General features: G+C 39.4%; 1 protein-coding gene across 1 annotated transcript in view; it reads left to right on the top strand.

Annotated features, from left to right (window-relative positions):
* Nucleotides 1-22,798, top strand: part of cnksr3 (cnksr family member 3) — a 62,247-nt gene that overhangs the window by 27,412 nt on the left and 12,037 nt on the right. Inside the window, exons 3-14 of the mRNA XM_039599122.1 lie at nucleotides 540-742; nucleotides 1,647-1,734; nucleotides 4,307-4,348; nucleotides 6,498-6,617; nucleotides 6,983-7,042; nucleotides 7,202-7,270; nucleotides 7,915-8,064; nucleotides 10,932-11,062; nucleotides 11,171-11,355; nucleotides 12,630-12,716; nucleotides 13,541-13,842; nucleotides 20,434-20,509. Of these exons, the coding sequence (XP_039455056.1) occupies nucleotides 540-742; nucleotides 1,647-1,734; nucleotides 4,307-4,348; nucleotides 6,498-6,617; nucleotides 6,983-7,042; nucleotides 7,202-7,270; nucleotides 7,915-8,064; nucleotides 10,932-11,062; nucleotides 11,171-11,355; nucleotides 12,630-12,716; nucleotides 13,541-13,842; nucleotides 20,434-20,509 (1,513 nt within the window). The remainder of the gene's footprint in view (nucleotides 1-539; nucleotides 743-1,646; nucleotides 1,735-4,306; nucleotides 4,349-6,497; nucleotides 6,618-6,982; nucleotides 7,043-7,201; nucleotides 7,271-7,914; nucleotides 8,065-10,931; nucleotides 11,063-11,170; nucleotides 11,356-12,629; nucleotides 12,717-13,540; nucleotides 13,843-20,433; nucleotides 20,510-22,798) is intronic.

Genomic DNA, 22,798 nt, shown 5'->3' with positions numbered 1-22,798 from the left:
ACACATCTGCACTTACTCATAAAATTAAACAAAAAGGTATCGGATTCATTAAACTGATTAATTAAGCATGTGGCATTGATGAGTCATTTTCATTCTGAGTCATTTAGTTTGAAGTTGATGTGGTGGGGAATATTTTTTTTTAGTCGCATAATCGCTATGGTGACTGGTTTGCAGGAATGTGTGTGGGGTTTTTGTGTGTGTGTGTGTGTGTGTGTTTTCATTAGGGAGACGGGGTGTGTTTGTGGTCAAGGGTCATGGGAATCTCTAAATTCCCTCCAATCATTCCTGAACATTGTTGTGTGTTCTTAAACAAAAAGTACTTTGAGGTGCAAAACACAATGTGGACTCCTCAAACTGCAGCTTTGTGCAGTGTAACGTTTCCGCAGTGCCTCTTTCAGAGTTTCCTGTGGCAGCATACTTGTGCTAAGGTTAGCAAGCCAGGAAATATTGACAGTGCTGATGGGAAGTGTAGTCTTTATGTTTAATAATTGAGTAAGAAGCAGGTTTGTTTCATTGAATCTTTCATCTTTCTTTAACAGAACTATGGCGTGGAGTCGGACAACCTGAAGACTTTGGTGGGGAAGATGAGAACAGCGCACCACAACCTGGGCAGCGCCGTGACGCAGCGCAGGAAGAACCCCGCCTACCACAGCAAAAATTCCAATCAGCCCACCAATGAATTCCTCACCGCCGTGGTCGAACTGATCGGCACCGCCAAGAATCTGCTAGCCTGGCTGGACAGGTAACCACGGCGGCATTCAGAGTATCCTGGTGTTAAAAACTAAACATTATTTGCTAATTAAAACAACCGCAATCTCGTAAAAAGCATTAAAAAAAAAAAAAAAACTGGATACCATGATGTCATAGTTGATGTTTTCATCCAGGCTTTCTTCTGGATTTGTAAATTTAGCTGTACTTGCATAATTACTCACACAACACTTTCACTAACATGGCATTTGTTTTTATTAACGTGTCAGTCAGAAGTTCAGTAATAATGTGCAGCTCAGTGCACAACTTTGTTCCTTCTAAGATAGCGGTGGTACTCTCCCCTCCATTCTGATTATTTTAGTATCGTGTTTCCTTGCAGCGCCGATCCAGTTTACTGCATCGCCGCTTTGACTCCTTCAGCTTTTTTGCAGCTTGTATCAGCTTGAAACACATTCCCGCTTGGCTGCAGCAGCTGGAAACAAACATGGATGCCCCATAATGCACCTGACATCTGAAGTGTGTCAGCTCGCTCACCCAGAAACACCTGGGGCCACTTCTTATTCAGTCTGCATCCAGTTATCTCATCCAAACTGTTTTCATAGTTGATATGTTTGGGTTTGAACAGCTGTTATGATCTGAAGTTAATGAAAACTTACAGAAAGTCACATTTTCATTAATTTATTTGATGTTCTGTCCTTTTTTTAAAATTTATTTTAAAGTGTTCTTCATTGCATGCTGTTTTGTTTCACTGTTTTTCACTTGCTAACCATTGGCTGTTCAGTCGATCAGTGTGAATGAGTAAAAGATCAGAGGTAGTGTATAAATAAAGATTGAATAGTCTGCGGCCCTGCTCGTATTTTGAATCCGTTTTAAAACGTTGCCTTGTTGTCTGCCAGCACTGACATGATTCTATAATTTAGTTTCTCTTTTCTCGCCAGGACTCCTCTGTCGAGTGCCAGTGACTTCACCTCAACCAAAGGCAAGATCATCCAGCTGTGTTTGGAGCTCACCTCCACCGTCCAGAAGGTCAGTGACGCTCAGATGCTGCTCTGTGTTTCTGTGCTTTCCTGAGTAATTAACAGGTCCACTCTGGGAAATACAATCTCCACATGAGATCTTAAAAGAGAAACAGATCTCTGATGTTTTCTGTGTGAAGCGACTTGTCATACAGACACATCACAGAGAGGAAGGAGGTCATGAACTAAAATGTTTATTTTCTTGATCTGTTGTTGTTGGTGGTGGTGATGATCATGAAGAAGCTCCAGATAACTACTGTATACATGAACAAAGTCATTTTGATGGCATGTCTCCTTCCAATAGCTGTAATAAACCAAAACAAACAAGAAATGGAGATCCTGACATGTTTCATACTTTAGAAACTTTGAGATTATTACTAAAATGTAAATGAAAGCACACGATGTGGAACTGCAACAAAACCAGTTTATGGAGAGTGGGAAATGTCAGGTTCGTGTCCTGAATACATTTTAAAAGTTTTACATTCTGTGTAAAATTCTGTGACAATGTATATTCATGCACCATCCTTAAATGTTGCTGCCCAAAGAACATGTCATCTAAGCTGTTTTACAGTCATTAAGGGACAGAGTAAGCTATAGACTGTATTTAAAAGATGGACATACCCCTGATGTCTGGTTTTGAACACCTTTTGAAGCCTCAGGTTTCACATTTTGATAGTCTCACTTTACTGGAGCCAGAAGTGACCATTTGGTTGAGGTAGTGGATTGCTAAGTTATCAGCTAATGCTAGCTGGCTTGATTATAAAATCTGAGAATTTCGATGTCTTTACCACACAGAGTAATAATATTTGCCAGAAAGTTGCATTAAAATGCTCTAAACGCACTGACAGCAAAAACATAGTTGGGAAGTTTACCTGAGGTGAAACCTAACAAACAGAAACTGGCTACAACCATTCACGCGCTATTCACCTGTCATTTAAAGTGACAGGCCCCTAATTATACACAAGCATAAACTAATACCACTTAAGAGAGTTTTTAAAAATGTCACTCACTGTTACCATGAGGAGGGGAATTAGCTTCACAGAACAGTTTGTTTCATATCTCCTTGCTCTCAGCTCTCAGTTATCCCATAAAGAAAAGTGAAAAAAATCAGGTTTTCTCAGCTCTGTCAATGCTAAATCCACAGCTTAAGGATCTATTCTATACAAAGTCTTGTGCAACCACGCATGAAGTCATGAATCAGTGATGAATTGTATGTAACCCTTTACATCGTTGCAGAGTCTACCTGAGGCAGTCGTGCTGTCACACTCGGTTACACACAAAATATGAGGGAACTAATTGTATGAGAAGTTCAAACATGATCCATATTAATGTAGCTGAGGCGTACAGACATGTTTTGTGCAACGACAGAATACTTCAGCTGCAAATCAGCCAGACGTTTCATTAGTTTGAAACTTTATAATTTCCTTTAGGGACACAGAAGTTTGTTTCAGAGCTTCACATTTTACAATAAGCTGGATTTCTCTTCATTTATTGAAGTATTCTGAAGCGGCTGTGCACTTGAATGTTTTCTGCAGCGTGCCACCTCCCTGCATGTGTCTGCAGAGCTTTCTGAGGCGTCGCCCTGCTGCGCTGTCATGCAATCATCCTGTCAGCGTGTTTACGGGGAACTGTTATTTCTCCGACCGCAGCAGGAATCCTCTCGGTGTCTCTGGGAGGCGTTCACCGTCCCTGCCTCCTGGTTTCACTCTCCTGTAGGCTGTCATTTCTCAAATATTTGTTTTGCCACTGATTCCCTTTCTCCCGTCCTGTGTCTGTTTTCCACACTCACAGTTCTGGCTTCTGAATGGAAAACCTGCCAAATTTGATATGAGCAGAGCTTCAAGTTCTCCTTTTCCCCAGATGTGAAAATGCTCCACTGCATCTGTTTTCTGAAACAAACAACTTCTTTAACCAGCAAGATAAAAATATTCTGTCTGCTGTACAGTAACATAATATTAACCTGAAAGTTCTTTCCTAATACAAAGCAACATAAAAATAAATTTACTGACGTCATGACTATTAATTCTTTTCCATAACTGATAGTAAAGGTATGACTGTCAAGGTGAGACCCCATACAAAACACAGCTGTAGTTGTTTGGCACCAGAATGTTGTGTGGAAAAAGCCTTATTTAGCAAATGATTCAAAAAATGACAATATTAGAAAATTGATCAGAAAACGGTAAGAATAAGAGTTAAAGAAGAGGAGGGTGAAGCAGTGATCTCCAGACTTCAGATCTGTGTTCATGAACTTCTCGTCCATCCTGACACCTAATTCAATTTAGTGTGAACAGTATTTGCTTTTGAAGCAATACTAAATTGGGTCACATAGTTTAATCATGTGACTCTGTTTTCCTTACCAGCATGGGCAATTACCCGACTCTTATCAGTTGTTTTTGTGTCATACACCACTTCAAAATAAAAGCACAAAATTAAAAAAACCAAAGACAGTGGCTGCCTTGTTTCTCTGATTTTTTTTTTTTAATTTTCTTCTTTTTTTCACTCACGTTGTGCTGATAATAAAGCAGATGTCTGGACAGATGTTTGTGAGGTATCTGAGTCTCTGTGTTTTTCTGTAATTCCAGGACTGCACAGTTTATGAGATGGAGGAAAAGATTCTGGAAGTGGTGAGTGCTGCTTTTGCTTTTCTTTCCTCTGTTCGAACATAGCAGAAGGTGTGCGTGCGTGCGTGCGTGCGTGCGTGCGTGCGTGCGTGCGTGCGTGCGTGCGTGCGTGTGTGTGTGTGTGTATATTTCTTAAAGCTGCAGGTTTGTTTATTCAGCTCAGGCACATCCACTTCCTGTCCTAGATAAGACTTCCTGTTGTTTCAGGATTCATACTTGGATGAAGTTCAGTCACTTTCCTTCTCATAGCCAGTTTCTTGTGTTACCTCTCTTTATACAGTAGCTCAGTCACCTTAAAGAAGGCCAGCTCCCTGTCAGCTGTGGGCTGTTACAGCAAGTAATCAGGGTTTTTCTGGCTCCTGATAGCCCCTCAACGGGTACAATACAAACTTGTGTCTTTTATTTGATAATTAAATCATGTTTTAGTGAATGAACCCTTTTGTCCAGGCTCTGGAAATTTCTTACACAGGAAAAACTGTTCGAGTCTACTTTTTCTGTACTCGTCACATCTATAAGACATTAACTTGGGCATACTTGGCTTATAGTGACAAGTGGACAGAAAAGCTTCAGCTTACAGTAAACCGAACGTGGCTGGAAATGGACCTGATGTTTTATGTACACACTGTTTTAATCCTCATGGAGACAGATGGGTGAGTATAATGTGAATAAAAATGTCTTTCATGAACTAAAGATTTAGTCCTAAAAACTACTGAAGTATAACGTTGGTTTTACATTATTTTTTTTTTAGTGCTATTTCCAGTACTTTATGGAATAAATATTTATGAAGCAAAGTTACTGCGTTTTTGTAAGGGGAGCAATGAACTCACCATATTTGAAAAAAACAAACAGCAGGAAGCTGACCAGTTATATCCCCAGAGGAGCATGTTTTCCTGGTTTACTTGTAATTTCCTGTTGGTTTGTGTTTTCCTGGTCAGCTCTCTGCTTCCCATGAGCTCGGGCTCGGTGCTGCGCTCCAGGCCTGGGTGTCTGGTCATTTGTGATGATAATATGAGGCTGTTCTCGCTCTGCAGAGGCCTCAAGCTCTTCTCTCGTACAACAAAACCAAGCACCTTCCCCACGTCCGTTTTTGGAGCTTTTTTTTGATGCTTTTCCAACTCCTGTTGCATCTGTGGTTTTCTTTCCCTTTTCCACTGAAAGGTCAGAGTTTTGGATCAGGCAGATTTGGTGCAGGAGGTGATTCAGCATTTCAGACTAAATTTAGAGCACTTTAGAGTCATCATGGGAGATGTAAGCTAAGACCACCATGCTGCCAATGGCTTTCTGTCTTGAATCATGTTTTATTCTTTATTCTAGAGAAAACGCATGACAAAAAGTACCTTGTTTCGTTTTCAGTCCCACGATATTACACAAGCTATAAAACACTAAAATGTAACCACAAGACAAGTCATAAAATCAAATATTCAGTTGATGTCGTTTAAAATGTAACCGTGAAACTCATGCAGTGTACAAGCTGGTGTGTAGAGTTTGATTCCAGAAGGTTATCAGTCAGATGAAATGTATTATTATTTTATTATTTATGTAATTAGACATTGTTTCATATGGTAATTGTAAGTCTTACGATTATGAAATCCAAACCAACACATCTATTCTTACATGTGCGCATGTTTTTTCTGCAGCAGGGTGGGGTTTAACCAACAGCAATATGAAAAACTGGTGTTAAATAAGGCAACACAGACTTTAACTCATATTTACACAAACCAGTCAGGTGCATAGTCACCACCTCGGGCCCATTTTGAGAATGGAAAAACCCAGGTGTATATATCGCAAACCTACACAAATACGCACGTACAAAATGAATGACAGCTACACAAAATCAATGTAACCCACGTACATGCATAATTATAAACCACTGATTATACAAAATAACAATGTTTTCCCTGGAATTTCTTTTAATAACTACCAGGTGGGTGACACCTGTGGTTTCAAAAAGGCTTCCAGTTTTATAAAAGTGTATAAAATCTGAATCAGATATCTTTTGAAATAATTTTTGGGGTCGCAGTATGGGACAGAAGAGTGAGCAGTGTAATAACACACTGTAATACACTTGGCGCCTGATCACTTGGTGAACACTTGCATGTATCCATCCATTGGACAAGCTGAACCTATTTGTATATTTTTTCTTGTTTTTCAGTCCCAAGCGCTCAACAGCATCTGTGAGAAGACTGTCCAAGCGACTTCTGACCCTGCAAAAAGGGAAATGTCCTGTTTGGAGGAGGTTCACATCACCAATGTCAAGCCTGGGGAGGGACTGGTGAGGATTTTTTTTTTTTTTTTTTTTTTTTTTAAAAGGGCATAGAATAAAAAAAGAAAATACACAAATGGGACAGAAATGATCATTTCCCCGTTGGGCTTTATCAGCGGGACGCCGCTGTCCAATAAGTACTGACTGCTGTAAAAAGAAAAACCCACAATCTGACCCCACTTCCCCTCAGAATCACTAACAGGTATTTTAGTGCTACGCCATGAACCACAGCCAGCGTTGAATCAAAAACAGAAACAGATGTAGGTCCAGAAAGGAAAACCCCACCGCCACCGCTGCAGCGAGGAATTACAGAGGAACTGTGTGAGGTGTATTTATGCAGAAGATCCATGTTTAGGTTCTGTTTTATCTTTCAGGGGATTTACATCAAATCCACCTACGATGGGCTTCATGTCATCACAGGAACAACAGAGAATGTGAGTGAGCTTCTGGGTCTTCTTCACCACTCATGTGCCATTTGTAGACTTAAAAAAATCTCTCCTAAAAGTCTTCATCACTACCAGAAATCATGGAAACATGCAGTCAATGAAATGTTAGTCTGTTAAACTCTGTGCTTCTCTTTGTGTGCTGTTCAGTCTCCGGCAGATAAAACCCAGAGGATTCACGCTGGTGATGAAGTCATTCAGGTCAACAAACAGACAGTGGTGAGTCGAATAGCCACAAGTTTTTCATCATTTTGGGAAATGGCCTTAGTCATTTTCTTAGATGGAAAGATCCCACACATGTCTGTGAGGCAGGATGTAGCTTCAACACTTGACTATAGGATTCCCAGGTATTAGCTGTAGAACAATCTTCTTGGATGACAGATGAAACATATTCACAAACTTCACAAAGTCCAGCTGTCTCTTTGTTTCAAGCGACAAGTTGTATCTTCTTTATTTTGTCTTACGTATAAACTGAAGTGTTGTGACTTTTCAGCATACAGGACTTTTTCCTTTCTGTCATATATTTAGTGCTAAAACAGTGAACACTCATGTTAAATGTGACCTTGTGAAATAAAAGGTTGGATGTCAGACTGCTCTGAACCATTTCGGGTCATTTCACAAAGGCGATGAAAACACAAGCTCCACCCACCTGCAGTTCAGATATGCCTATTTTTAGCAGGAGCAGCCAATCAGAAGGATAAGAGGAGGATCCGTTTCCGCAGGTTTCATGACAGTTCACAGCTTACCGAACATGAAATGCTTCATTAAACGCTGAAGTTCAGGGTCGTGAAGTTTAAGGTCTTTACTCGTGCTAGCGCTCTCTAGAGGCTGCAATTCTCTGACATTTGCTCTGATTGGTCCAGGTGGGCTGGCAGCTAAAGCACCTGGTGGAGAAGTTGAGGGCAGAGTCTGGAGGTGTTGTTTTGATGCTGAAGAAGAGGCCCTCTGGACCTTCTGCCAGCTTCGCACCGGCTCCACTGAAAAACCTGCGCTGGAGGCCGCCGCTCGTGCAGGTGAGCCGCCGCTTGTATTGTGCTGAAGTGCTTCTCAGCAAAATAAATGACTAACTCCACAGACTGTCTCCTCCTTTTGATTCTTCCTGATGGAGGCCCTCTGTGGTGGCAGATTGTTCTGCTGTCGTGGAGAGGTCAAATGATGTGGGGAAATCCCAAGCTGGAGTAGAAATGAACAAGTACTTGTGTTGCAGTTTTTCTACCTTTTTTATTTACAAGTTCGAGGGCCAAGTTTGATGACACCAAAAACATAATGATTGCACAATAAAAATGAGGAATTCAGGCCTAAAGTTCTGTGTAAAACGCAACGCTTGAACATGATCTGGAGTCTTTTGTTTTCTAATGTATTCTCGCTTCTCTTTTTCGCTGTAACATGAGCTCAGTATTCAGAGTTCCCTAACAGTCCTAACAGCCCCCGGCTCAGGAGCGTTTATTTGTGTGCTTGTATGGACGAAAAGAGAATTTCCATCAGCAAAAAACTTCACAGCAGAATTGAGCAGGTAGTCTGTATATCCTGAAAGCTCAAATACGCTGCATTACCTGGTTTTTTCCTACACAAAAACATTTTTGTGCTGAGAAACTGAAGGTTTTATTTCCCCATCGACAGATAAATGAGTGCTTGGCATAACACGTACTAAAACCTGTTTGCTTCTCTCTTGCTTTCCTGATGCGCATCAACAGAATTTTAAAACATCAAAATTCACAATAAAGCTTTTATGATTCACTTTCCTGTTTTTGTCGTCAGGATTGAAACCGTGACACAAATTCACCCAATAAAACTGACTGATTACAATCCAGCCTTTACTTGTTAACACGCTTCTCTTCACTGTATAACAAAGAAGTCGTCTGATAAAGTCCTTGTTAAGATTTTTTTTTTTTTTTTTTTTTTTTTTTTTTTGTTCGTCTAGTATTAAAACATGCAAGCATGTTCTTGTAAACCTCTAAAATTAAACAATGAGCTTGTAAAGGGCAAATTTTAAAGATACAACATTTTCTGAAAGTTTGACCTTGAAGAAGAGCTCAACGTAACATGATATTTAGAATCACCATTTATCATTTCCTACATGTTTATATGTTGTCAGTACAAATAATGGCATTAAGAAACATAGTTTGAAATAGCTCTACATAACTTTATTGACACTTTGGCCTTCAGATTCATCTATTGGCCCTGAAGAAGTGAGGAGAGGTTCTTTTTCCTGCTTCAAACTGGACATTTGGGAGTGATTGTGTTTTTGATTTTAGAGAAGTCGAAGTTTTTTCCTGTGGGGGGGAAAAAAGAAGAAAAAGCACGAGTGCACAAAGTTCCGGTTTATAACGGTAAATGTGGAAGGTTAATGGATTCTTTCTGCAGAATTTCCAGGTGAGGCGTAGTTGACGCAGGTCCTGAACCTGCAGCAGCTGTAGTGTTGTGACAGACGTCACTGTATGAAAGTGAAGCAGACTGTGTCGGTAACTAAATCAAGCTGCTCGTGGTGGTTTTCAGTCCGTTGTCGTAGCTTTGAGGTTTCGATTCGAGCAGAAAACGCAGCAGCCGCTCAGTCTGCAGCTACTCTGAGGTGAGCGGGTGAAACAATGGAGCCCTTCTTCCATTTTCCTGAAAAAAGGGAAGATAGGAAAAACTCTGCGTTGATGTCAGATCTGCGGTGGCTGACTCACACTTTTAGTTCACAATGTGACAATCCTGCATTCACCAAACCACCTTCAGGGGTTTTGTGCTGACAAGGGTCCAGGATGTGTGTGTGTTTAGGGGAGATAGGCATCCGGAAAGGCGCTGGGTAGCTCAGCTGATGAGCTCAGGGTCTAATCTCAGTCTTTCAAAACAGATCTGAGATCTCTTTACCTCATCGTCACTCCCACCATTCACTTCAAAGGTTACGCCACCTGCACTTACATTCGTTTATCTTTTGTTTTGTGAAGTGGGAACAATGACAAGCCCTGAAACTATTAGAATGAGTAATAATAAGTTAAGAATAAGTTAGCTCAGTCAGTTTGGTGTTAAGAACAGATGACAATCAAGTAGCAAAGACCAGGGTCACTAATGGAACCTCTTATTCTTATTTTGTGAGACAAGTGTTCCGCCACTGGAGCCACACCCACCCAGGTGAACTCATCTGTCAGTGTTGGGGAATTAAGGTAATCTCAGAAAACGGGGGAAAAAATGGCATAAATTGAGTTGACATGACAAACAAGTTGTCCCAAAAACTACAGTGCTGTGTTTTAAACGTCGTGTTTTATGTGGGTTAATGGAAGGGCAAGAAAATAAGAAACTGCAGCAGGACGTCAGCTGTTTGCTTATTTGTGAAGTAACTTTATTTGTTTCCTTTTTTTCTTTGTTTCGTAATGAATTTAAACACTGAGTTAATAAATTCACTGTTTAAATAAGGAAAAAAAGTAAACTTTTGCTAGTTTTAACTGTACATGAGTTCTAGGGTTAAACTTAAACATCTGAAACACTTTTTGTTTATGATGCTGTTTTTTGTTTTTCACAATTAGGAACATTCACAGTATCGCCAGACTAGATTAACTGTGGCATGGTTAAAAGTGGCTGCATCGAAACGTCTTTCAGACGTGTTTTTCAAAGTGCAGGTGAAACAGAAAGCAAGCTGAATGAAGTTCCTGTGTTTGTGAGAACTTGAAAGTGAGGAAGGAAACAGAAAAGCCTCCTCTGCTCTTTCTCCTCTGAGCTGGAACGACTTTCGCTTTTGTTTGAAGATAAACGCAGTTCACAAAGTCCTTGTCTACTGTGTGCTGAGACACAGAAGCAACCAAAAACACAGATTAGAAGAAACAAACCAAACGTGTTAGTTACATGTGATTCTTTTGTTTCCTTTATAAAAATGACTTAAATTTCTCTTTTCCTTTATTAGACCTCTCAGGGAGCGCCAAGTCTCTATAAATCACGAGAGTCAGAAACCTCAGACGCTCCTGGAAAGAGAGGGAAGACGACCATCTTGGATTTGTATATCCCTCCTCCCCCAGAAGCACCATATGTCCCGCTGTAAGTACCTCACAAAAGCTTCAGGATTTCAGAATCATCTTTTTTGTTTTTTTTGTTTTTTTTTTTATTTAATGCCTGTATTGCTGAGTTTCCCGCTCCTTGTGGCAGAGATGGGAACACAAACGTGTTTCCAGGTGTGAAAATGCGTCCCAAGTCTCCAAACTCGCATCTGGATGCAGACGTGCGGCAGCGACGCTTCACTGTAGCAGAGGAAAACCGGACGTCTGTCGCCCCTCCACCTGAATCCAGCCATCCTATCCCAGTTCGCCTCAGGCAGCGCTCCTCCTCACGCTGTAAGGACACAAAAGCTCTTGTTAATCTTAACCTTACTCTAGACCAGGGGTGGGCAACTTCAGGCCTCGAGGGCCAGTGTCCTGCAGGTTTTAGATATCACCCTAGGTCAACACACCTGAATCAAATGATTAGTTTATTACCAGGCCTCTGGAGAACTGCAAGACATGTTGTAGAGGTAATTTAGCCATTTGAATAAGCTGTGTTGGATTAAGGATACATCTAAAACCTGCAGGACACCGGCCCTCGAGGCCTGGAGTTGCCCACCACTGCTCTAGAGCTTAGTCTAACAATGAAAACAAAGCTCAAGCTATACTTTGAAAAAGAAGGGAAAAGTTTAGTCTTGTCCCAGTGTTTTTATTTTTTTCTGACTCAAATAAATATCCAGACTAAGTCAAGTGATTCCACGCAAGGGTCAAAATATGAAGCGACAGCCAGCAGCCACTCATTGCAGCACAAAGACAAAAAAAGCATCACAATGAGGGGAAAAACATGTGGGTTATGATGAGTTATACAACACTTACAGTACCACAGGAAGTGAGAGCACATAAAACCACAATCAAGTGTTTTTTTTTTTGTTGTTGTTTTTTTTGCTTGATGCATAGACTGTTCTCACACATGCACAGCAGCCCTGAACTTTTGTCAGAGGCTCACTTTAACCTTACAATCCTTTAACCTGCCAGCTCTGTATTTCAGTCCCTGTGATTTCATGTGAGAGAATAGCAGGTCGGATGATGTCATGTGTCTGGCCCAATCTAGCCCCATCAAACCAAACCAAGCGTTTGTACTAATAAGACTGGGTATCTTCAAAGAGCTTCTGTTGACTTGAAGGCTTGATTTCATGAACAGTAATTCCTCCCTGCTGAGTTTGGAGCAGTTTTGTTCTGGTTTTGGTTGGAGACACTGGGATATAGTGCCACCTTTGTCTCTCGAGTCACCACAAAGCGACCTGAATGCATTGTATTATATTTTGAAGCTTTATTGGTTCATAGTAATCAAGGACACCTTATGCCAGGAGTGGTTCTTGAGGATTTAAAGATGAATCACTGATTTAGAAAACAGCAGATTTTTAATTTTAATGAAAATTTTTCCCAGCCTGATTCTCCCAGAAAGAAAAAAACCAAAATCATCTCTGTTCGACTGACTGCAGCTAGCTGTTTATGGGCCGTATTGGTTTGTGCTCTAATATCTGGCTCAGTGTCAGCCTGAGGTGGAAGTAGAGGAGTAGTGTCTCTGAGATGGAGCTGACGTTTTGCTCTTTCTGGACTCTTCGCAGGTAAACCCAGACCCATCTCCATGCCTGTGGAGGCATTTTCAGGCGTGTCTGACCGGCTCTCCAGGCCCAGTTCTCAGGGAAGGAAAGGTAAGGCCCACCTGTCCAGCTGGACCAGATGCAGCGAGCGCCAGTAATCTGACAGTTATCAGTAATAGCCATCTGTCCGACTCATTAAAAGGCAAGGACAGACTGTAGCAGGGATGGGCTGCGTGCTTTGAATTTTTACCTGGTTAATCATTAACCCCGAAAGCTGCCACTGCATCTACGCGACTCATTTCATACTCGGGTCAGTCTGAGCGTTAGAGCACTTCACCTTGACGAGCACGGTGCGCGTTGGCAGTTTGTCCAAGATAACGGGCAGTTAATGAACGGTTAAATAAAGACACGTGAAGAGGTGGGCTGTTTTCCACTGACGGCAAACATGAGGCCGACAATAGAGCGAAGTTTACACACTGCTGCATGAACCTGTGAGGTTTAATGTTGAGTCATCCTAAGAAGTTCAGCGTCTTATTTATTTCTAAAAATATTATCTTTTTTTTTTTTTTTGCTTTGTTTGCATTATTATTTTTCTTTTAAATGAACAATTGGAACAGGAACGTCAGTTATGTCCAGATTTATCTCATCTGTTTCTTTAACAAGGCTCACTTTGACCTGCAACTTAACAAGTCAGCTGTTACTTTTAGTGGTTTTGTACGATTCAACAGGGAGGATGGAAGGATAGAAGCTCGTTTAGGGAGGAGGACTTGCTTATTATGTCTTTTCACTCACATGTAAATCCAGTAGTAGGACTACCTCATTTCTTCTGTACAAGGTTGTCGTAATTAGGAACATGACAGCTGTCATTTGAAGGTCTCACAGCTAAAATGGAACAAGCCAAATAATTAAATAAATAACCTGTTGTCTTCTAACAGGTAAGGACATTCTGCACATGTATCGGAGTAATGAGGGCATCAGCACCATCACGGAGGAGGAGCCATGTTTCCCTCTGCCGTACCGAGGTCACCCATCTGTACGCGGCGTCGACCATATCAGGGGCAGCCAGTGCTACATTAGCGCCAACCTGCACAACACGGCCACCATACCTTACCAGGAAGTGGGGTCCAAAAAGGCTTCTGCCTCCACCTCTGCCGCTGTCTCTCCCGCTAAGGGTGTAAACAAACAGTCCACGTCGCTGCTCAGTGGTTGGCTGGCTCGACTCAAACTGCTCAGCCACTGAGGAGGAAAAGCTGCGTTTGAATTTTATTAGATGAGACAATTATTCTCACCTGGTTTCTGGAAGAGTTTTTAATATTCTGCTTTTAAATATCCGTTTAAAAGTCACGGTCCTGATAAAAGGCAATGCAGTACATCATTTTATAGTTCTGGATAAAGACAGCAGATCATGGACTGTTGGAATTAACTGAACATGTTAAGATGGTGAGGAATTCATCTCAAAATCTAGCACCACAGCAAGGAAAAAACTAATCCGGAAAATGCATAGTGCTTCCCACTTAATGAACCTCATACTGGAATCTACTGAAGGCTCATTTTCTGTTTGATTAATCAGTCATGGAAAATTGGAAGATTTCAAAGTCGTCAAGGAACCTTTGACAATACCAAGCTGAAAACAACAGACTCAAGAGAAAAACTGTCACCTGGGGGAAGAAAACACTGCAACTGTTATAGTTTTTATATATATATTTTTTTAATCATAAAGGAAAGTTACATCTCAGAGTTACTTTTAAAATTGCTGCTATCATTTAGCAGAATTATCTGCAGATGTATGGATGCTTGAAGGATTGGTTTGCTGCAAAATTCCAGCTTCCATGTTTTCCCTTTGGCCTGTAGTGCTGTAAATTCATCTAGATACCTATATATATATTTTTGCCTTCTAGCCTATGTTACAGAACTAAATGTCACCTGTGTTGTGGCCCGGTTACTCTAAAAAGACCAATGCAAACCTCGTTATGGAACTGTTTTCCTTCCACTGTCTACACCTGACACCTAAACAAAGAGCGCAGCAAGCTAAATGCACCTCAGCCAAGGTGATTCAATTAATGTTTGATTCTGTTGCTCAGCTTCATCACAGGTAGATGGAGCCTGTTTATTGCAGAGTGAAGAAAGAGTTGTAGTACAGGGTGTAATTTGGTAAAAAGAAAATTGTTCTTTCTCAGAACTGCTTCTCTGCTGTAGTTTTTGGCGCTTTTAACAGCACAAAAAAATCTCACTTGGACAAGTCAAACCAAAGCAGTCTGTAGACAGATACAGAGGACTACATGCAAGAGGTCAAATATAGAGATTTGAATTTGTGGTGAATTGTCCCTTTAAAGTTTTAATTTTATAACCTGATCTTCCTCAGGAAAGGCTTTTCTAAAGATTATTTAAAAAAATGTTTCATGACAGAAACTTAAAATATAAAAAGCATTTTGAAGGTGTTCCTCAGGGAACCATCTCGGAACTGTTCAAGTTTTTAGATTTTTACCCAGTTTCTAGGTCATGAATATTTGGTGCCTTTTTTACTAATGAAGCATTATGCAAAAGCTACTAAGCTGCTAGAGTGACTCTTACCACAGAAACTGAGCAATATGGCTACAAACAAGTGGTTTTTTGTTTTCATTTTAATCTTCTTTTTCTTCTTTGTCTTTGGACATGTTTTTTTAATTGTAATACTTTGGGTGGCAACAGCTAACAATGAAAATAGCTCAAATGTTACTCTGAGTTGACCAACAGAAGTGAGTTTCCATGTTCCAATTAGTTTATGTCAAAGTCGAAGCTGTGATTCTAATGTGGAAGATTTTATTTTCTGTCACAGTGTACAATAATAACCTCTTCAAGCTTTTAGGAGAAGAAAATTTAGCCGCTCATATCATATATCATATACTGATTTTAAATACAGCTTAACTGTTATATTTTAAGAGGACCTTTTATTAATTTCCTGTCATATTTACTGTTTAAACAGTGGTTGCTCATAATTAAAAATGGCCAATTTGTGGGTTGATTTGGATGCTTTGACTTATGGTTCTTCTACATGGTCTACCCACTGGATTTGAAAAGAGACAGGCTTTAAAGGGGGAGGAGCTTAAACGGCTTGTTTTAGGAGGATGAACTAATTCAGCAGTAAGGCCCATGATCACATAAATAAGGATTCTTTTGAACTACCAGTCATGGAAATGGACACTACTAGAGTCCAAGAATGAAATTATGATGGAAATGAATAGATCTGGTTTTTGATCTGTTTAGTGTTGAATTAAAACATTTCTCAGCATTGGTTCTTTTTTTTAACATTGAAAATAATAAAGGTTTCACGTGTTGACCATCCAAATTAAAGGCAAAACTTCTATTTTGGGGCTTTGATCTCATTAAAGAAATCTGAAATGACAGATTATAGCATTCTGAATCTGCTAAAGATGAAGCTGGTCTTTGTTTTCAGTAGACTTTTTGTTTTATTTTTATTTTATTTTTTTTAATTTTCAAAACTTATCAGTGGATTATCAGAGCCTTCAGGTTTAACATTGCTGAAGTGTTTTTCTAGTAAAAACACCATTTGTAGTTAAGGAACTATTATTGCCTCTTTAGATATTTTGGTTTGTATGCATAAAATGGTTTCTAAAAATGTTTTATCTTTTGTTCTTTTCTCAAAGAACTTAAGATTTGTATACATTTCTAACTTTATCAGGGATATGAAAGTGAAAAAGAAGATTAAAAAATGCACATTTCTTTTTAACAGAGGGAACACAGCAAATAAAAACAGTGAAATGATTAACCAGTGTTTTAGTACAAGGATTATGATTTCAGAAAGCAGTTCTAAAGCTACTCTACCTGAAAATATGCTGCATCCTTTTGTAAAAACTCAGAATGTAAACACTTTGTGTTTTTAGCACAAAGAATAAATCACAAAGTAAAGAGAAAAACTTGAACCATGACACAGAGTAGACTTGGTAAATATATTATGTGGTGGAACAATTCTGAATCCGAAACTGAAATCAGGATAGAAACATCCCCAGTATTGCATTGTGGTTCCAACTTGTCATACTGTGGAAGCTGTGATTTTTAAACACTGAGGTAATAAATGAACTGGAAGCATAGCACATTAGTGGAATTCATTTCATCTCATGATCCAGTCATGATCGAGTGATCAGGCCACTGTAGCTAATTGTGGTTTAAGTTATTTGTTACACCCCTAAAATGGATTTAGAATTAACTTTGATAACAGATTTAATGGATTTAAATAGATTTGAAGTATCTAATATAAGATTTAATTATCTTTGTCATTTGGCGGATTTGTCTGCAGGAAGCTGCTAGATATTTCAGGTATACTTTAAAAAAAGAAGAAAATGATCACTTTCTCATCTCAAGTATTTGTTTTTCTTTTTATTAATGGACTCAAGAAAATGTATATTCTCTGAAGAAATTCTTTGCAGGTTTAAGGTTTCTATAATGAAAAACTTCCTGAGGGCATCCCTCAGGGAACCTTTCTGGATCCACTGATATTCAAGAACTGTGGACTTAAATGTTGTTTTTTTTTGTTTGGTTTTTTTAAGTCTTAACTTTTCTAATGGGTTTTTCACATTATTTGGTTTTATACAAACGAAACCTTATGCGAGCATTATAAAAGATTCTCAGCATGTATAGGAAATTTTTAAATGGCAACCGTGTGTTGTTTCTGAGAAAATCTTTAATGTGTAATTTTTAAAAGTGAACATGAATCTCTTTACTTTTTAAAAAAAATAAAGTTTAAATGAACACACAATAGAAAACACAGTTGCTTCATTGTGAATGCTTGTGGATTGAGTTTCTGCTACAGCTTTACTTGGCGTGACATCATAAGGAACGTCTGCTAGCTAATGTTAGCAACTTACCAAAGTATTAGTAGCCTTTAAAGAGGATCCGCTTCTCTTTTTCCTTTCTTCCAAGTCTCCTGTTCCAATTGTGGATGTTTATATTATGTATACTGAGAGGTGATAACACGAACATGGTCACGTTAGGCACAGAACCACACCCGCCACCATAAACTGAAACTCAGTGAATTAAATATAAACTCCAAATTGAATCACAAACGCATAACAAAAACTAAAAACCCAGAAGATCAAAATCAACCGACCAGAAAAAATCTGATACATAAAGATTACAAAGATTACAAAACTCAATCAACACCATGACGTCAGAATCCAAACTTGACTAGAAATGAACCAAAACTAAGAACAATAAAAAAGAAGAGTCCAAATATTAATACAAAGAGTACAAGCTCAGGCACAAAACCCAGAGTCCATGACATAGGTTAAAAATGTAGGGCGTAGTTGAGTGAAGTAAATGAGTTTTGTAGAGAAAAATAGAAGTTTGACACCATCCTTTATTTTTGCAGAAAAATGAATAGGATTGTTTTTTCATGCTTAGTTCTATAAATACATAAATAAATTGTAGAGCATGTGAGGTGCCAACTGTAATGCTGTGTTTGAAGTGGGGTGTTGCAGAATTGATCTAAATGTATAGTAGCCATAAAGGCGGAGGAGTTAAAATGCCTCATTTCAGAGGGAGGATGAGGAGGTGCAGGAAGGCCCAGTGGAAAAAAATGAAAACCTGGAAGTGGAAATGGGTGGAGCTGATCCCTTTTAAATCAGCTGAAGTGAATAAGGGGTATACGTTTATTTATTTTCCTGTAATGACCACTTTTGGCAACAGCTGTTTGGCGACAATAACATAGTTGAAGTGTTGAAGTTCACTTGTTTCTTGTTGATCTAAAGTGAAGGTGGTTTGTAAAGTTGTCCTTTTGCCAAACTTCATGCATCATAATCTGATTTTGCTCTGTCTGATTATGTAAGCACAAACGGTCTCTCTTCAGAGCTCTGCGTTTTGTTGCCTCTGTAATGCTTTGGAAAAATAAAGTGCAATTTATTTTGAAACTTTGCGTTCAATATTTTTATTTTTTGGAAGTTATAGCAAAGCTTATGATTTATATTTGTTTAAGTTAAATTAGCAGCTGGATTATAATGAAAGGTTTTAAGTTACAAAAACTTCAAATGCCAAACAAATGTTGGTAGGCATAAAAAAATGAATTTGAGTACAGAGGTTCAGTGGGGTCCTTGGTTCTCATAAATGTGAGGAACACTGATATTCTATTTATACCTGATAGTCAAATGGGATAAAACATTTGAATATATATTTTAGAAGAAGCATTTTAATCTGGTGACTGCAGCTAATTTAAATACTAACAAATGACAAAACCATTTAACTCATGCTGTTCACGCCCTGTCCTAGATTCTGTGTCACACTGATGATATAGAAGTTTCATAAACTCCCAAAACCTCATGTATCAGTTATGATACCCCTGGTGTTACAGGGTTAACCTGCATTTCTGCAAGTGTACCTGAGCCCATGCACCAATTTCCATGACGGAATTGTATCTGTTTTTAATGCAGTGATGCCTGAGGGCATGAAGGTCACTGGCATCCGATAATTACTTTCATCCTTGCACACTGAAATTTCCCCAGATTCTCTGAATCTTTTCATGATAATATGCAGTGTAGATCATGAGATGGTCACAGATTTTCATTGAGGACCCTTATTCTGAAATTAAAGATGCATCTTTTTTGCAGCTCATAGTTTTCATGGAATATGATAATGTATTTGTTTACATCCTTCCATTCTCTTCTGGTTATCCTTATCAGCGTTGCCGGGGGGAGGCTGGAGCCTATTCCAGCTACCAGTGAGCGAGAGGCGGGGCATACTCTGGACAGTTGCCAGTCTCTCACAGGGCTAACAGGGTATTATCTAAATATTTGATAGATTTTTATGTTTCACTGGGAATAAAATATTGGCTCATGAGATTTGAAAATCATTGCATTTTGTTTTTTATTTATTTATTATTTTATTTTTGGAGTTGTATTATAGCTGCAGATAAACCTTCATAAGAAAAACTGAGATGACCATGTTAGGAATATCTCCTCCCACTGACTCAAGGAAAAAAACTGTCTGACACCCATCTGAACTCACAGAAAATACTTGCACATTGACTGATTTATTTATTTTGGCCATTTTTAATATGAACATCCACCATTTTAAGAGTAGATATATGACAGAAAACAAGAAAAGGCAATAACAGGTCCACTTTAATCTGATTAAATGCTAAATCAAACTTTAGAATTTCTGGTATTTTTTTGTAAATAATTAGTGAATTCTGTTGTTTGAGCTAATCCCTCAGGTAATAATCTTAAAGGTCACATATGAAGTTTTCAAAGGCTAACAGCTCCATCACGTGGACCCTGTGGTGAACTGCAGTTTGAACTTGTGCCTATTATTGAACTCTTATTCAGCTCTCCAGCTCTGTAATAGACAGACTCAGGTGTATCTTTAGAATAGTCCATATTTTCTTCTGTAATGTTTGAGTGGATGCTCAGGAAATTTGTAGTAAGCAAATGTTCAGAGCTAAAATATGCAGACTGGTGCATGAACACATTTCACTCCACTATAGTTGGCTATAAGGCGGCCTTGAAGTTTTATTTTTTCCTACAAGAAGGCTGAATGTCGATGACATGTGTCTCTTTGATTTGAGTGTAAGAGGAAAAATGGTGTGAGATACTGAAGCCAGATGTCTCCCCTGTAACTAAACAGCACTGCATAAATTTGCTTAATCTGCTGAAAATAAGTTTTATTTTCTACAGAGCAAACGGGAAGTTTCTGAGAAACAGACGAGGGCATAAAGATCACGAAGAGCACCGAAACAGGAAGGACGCTGCGGAGTCTGAGTGGTGCGTTTATGTAGAGCGTGAGTGTGATTTTGTGACTTTGTGGTCTGCTGCTGTGTTAACATATAACTTCTCACAAGCAGAGCACACTTCAGTTCCTCCTGTGCTGCGCGTCTGTCTGCAGGAAACGCATTACACTGCCGGACACCCAGACTGCAGGTAAGGGCGCTTCTTTCGGCAAAGTTTCTTGCTTCAGTCCCCCCTCTTTTTCATTTGGCGTGTGTACAGAAACCTTAGATAGAGAGAGACATGTAAAGTTATGACTAATGAGACCACAAACATCTGCCCAGTCTCTAGAGGTTTTGTTTTTTTCTTTGACCGAGGTAAACTGGTTTTACAGTACACAGGAAAAACAAAAAAGGCAACCGTTAACAGATGAAATATGCAGCATCATGCAATATCTCTAACACTGTGAACCTGTAAAGTGCAAGATAAAGTGTTAAAAAACAGACAAAGAAACCAAATTTCATGATATCATATATTATTTTTACCTGTTTTGGACCTCTCAATTACCCCACATGATCTTTTCAGGTATGTGTTCATACATTTTCCTACCAGAAACTTGTGATTCAGTTCAGTTGCATTTATACAGCACCCAATGAAACAGTTGCCTCGAGGTGCTTTATATTGTAAGGTAAAGTAAGGTAAGCACTTGGTGATGGTGGGGAAGAAGAGACCTCCAACAGAATCAGGCTCAGGAATGGGTAGCCATGCTGTGACTGGTTGCAAAGTGATGGGGAAAACGACCAAAAATGAGGATAAATAATTCAATGTAAATATTAGTACATGTTTAGCTATAAATGCATGGGGAGTGGAAAAGAAGTGCACAGTGCATCATGGGAAGTCCCCCAGCAGCCTGAGCGTATAGCACACATGTATACCACCTACTAAACAGTGGAACATGACGCCCACAGAGATGTTGTATACTAAACTTTGGTCTCAACATATTCATGATCAGCATATCCAGGATATCTTTGCCTTATCTGGCCTCACAGAGATGAAACTCAGTATACAGCCTGAGGACAAGTGAAGTTTAAATATCAAAACAGAACTCGGACCAGGAAGTCCGCTTAGCCTACTTGCAAGGTCAGCAATTATAAAGTGTCCTGCTGTAGCAACCATGATTCAAGGCATGCTTAACACAAAAAGTGTTTGTAATCTTCCAGGAAACACACACACACAGAGAAAATCAGTGTTTCCTGTAAATTATGCTTAAGGAAAGACAAAGACTTCAAAGACGTCAGACTATCTCTAAAACCTACAGACCCTCCTACTACCTGCACACTTAACAACGGAATTTACATAATGTACACATAAGTGACTGGACAGTACATGGAGACTTCTGCATACTACTATGACGTATGAATTACCACCCCCGTTAGAAGTGAAAGGTTAAACCTGAAGTTTCCCCAATAACTTATACAGAACAGTGCAGAACTGTGATGCCCCTCCCTGCTCTATCCTATTTGTGTGAACGTGTTAATATTCATGAAACAAACTTCCACACTGTGATATAAATGAATACATAAGTTCATTTCCTCTTCCTTTCTGTTTGTGTGAGTGAACCTAACATCAGACAGCTGACATGAGAATGCTGTCAGCTGCTGCAGGTCTCTCTTCCATCCTGTCTGGCAGCAGTCTTCTTAGGTGTTTGTGTTTCGCTAGTTTTGGGTAAATACATCATTTTCTACTTAAGCAAAGCTTCTTGTCACATACCGTGCGCACATTTGAAATGAATGGAGGCTAATTCAGGATACTCACACCAGGTTAGTGTTTGGATCATTGTTGAAAACCCCATTTCCTTGTCGTTGCTAAATGCTAAATTAGATAGAATGGCTTTCATGGGTCAAGCTTAACATTTTGTTTAGATGTGTTATTTGAAGCAACTGTTGAGTTAAGTTTAGTTGTTGTGGTAAAAGAGCAGCTTAAGTTCCTATTTTTGTTCCTATTTTTGTTTGGTACATATACTCATCTGTTCTCTTTTATAACCACATAAGTTCATGAGTCATGTATTCCTTTAGTAGGTTTACTTGAAGTGAACTTTTAATGCTGGTAAAACTGGTGTGTAATTACCCGTCATGCATATCTGTCCGGAATCAAGGGTTGGGATTAGTGTGGGTGGATTACCTGGGACTTGTTGTTTTTGTTTGTTTGTTTGTTTTTTCATTTTACATTGAATATATGGTTACCCTTTTCAAGAAAAAAAAAACGATTTAATGCTCATGTTCATGGTCTTCATGACTTCATTACTCCAGCATAGCTCTCCCCACTTACCTGTCTCACCTACCTGTCACTTCCTCTGTAGCCTGGCTGTGTGTGTTTGTCGTAATTGAGTGGACGGCTGATGTTGTGACGCAGTGTGCAGATGAGCCCCAAGAGGGGACCCAAGGGCTGACCCTACACCCCCTGTGGTGGGCTGTGGGAAATGGGGATGCCTACTGAGCCAGT

This window comes from Oreochromis aureus, linkage group 15 (assembly GCF_013358895.1).
Source record: "Oreochromis aureus strain Israel breed Guangdong linkage group 15, ZZ_aureus, whole genome shotgun sequence".
NCBI lineage: Eukaryota > Metazoa > Chordata > Actinopteri > Cichliformes > Cichlidae > Oreochromis > Oreochromis aureus.
This window is presented reverse-complemented; position numbering and strand designations above follow the sequence as displayed.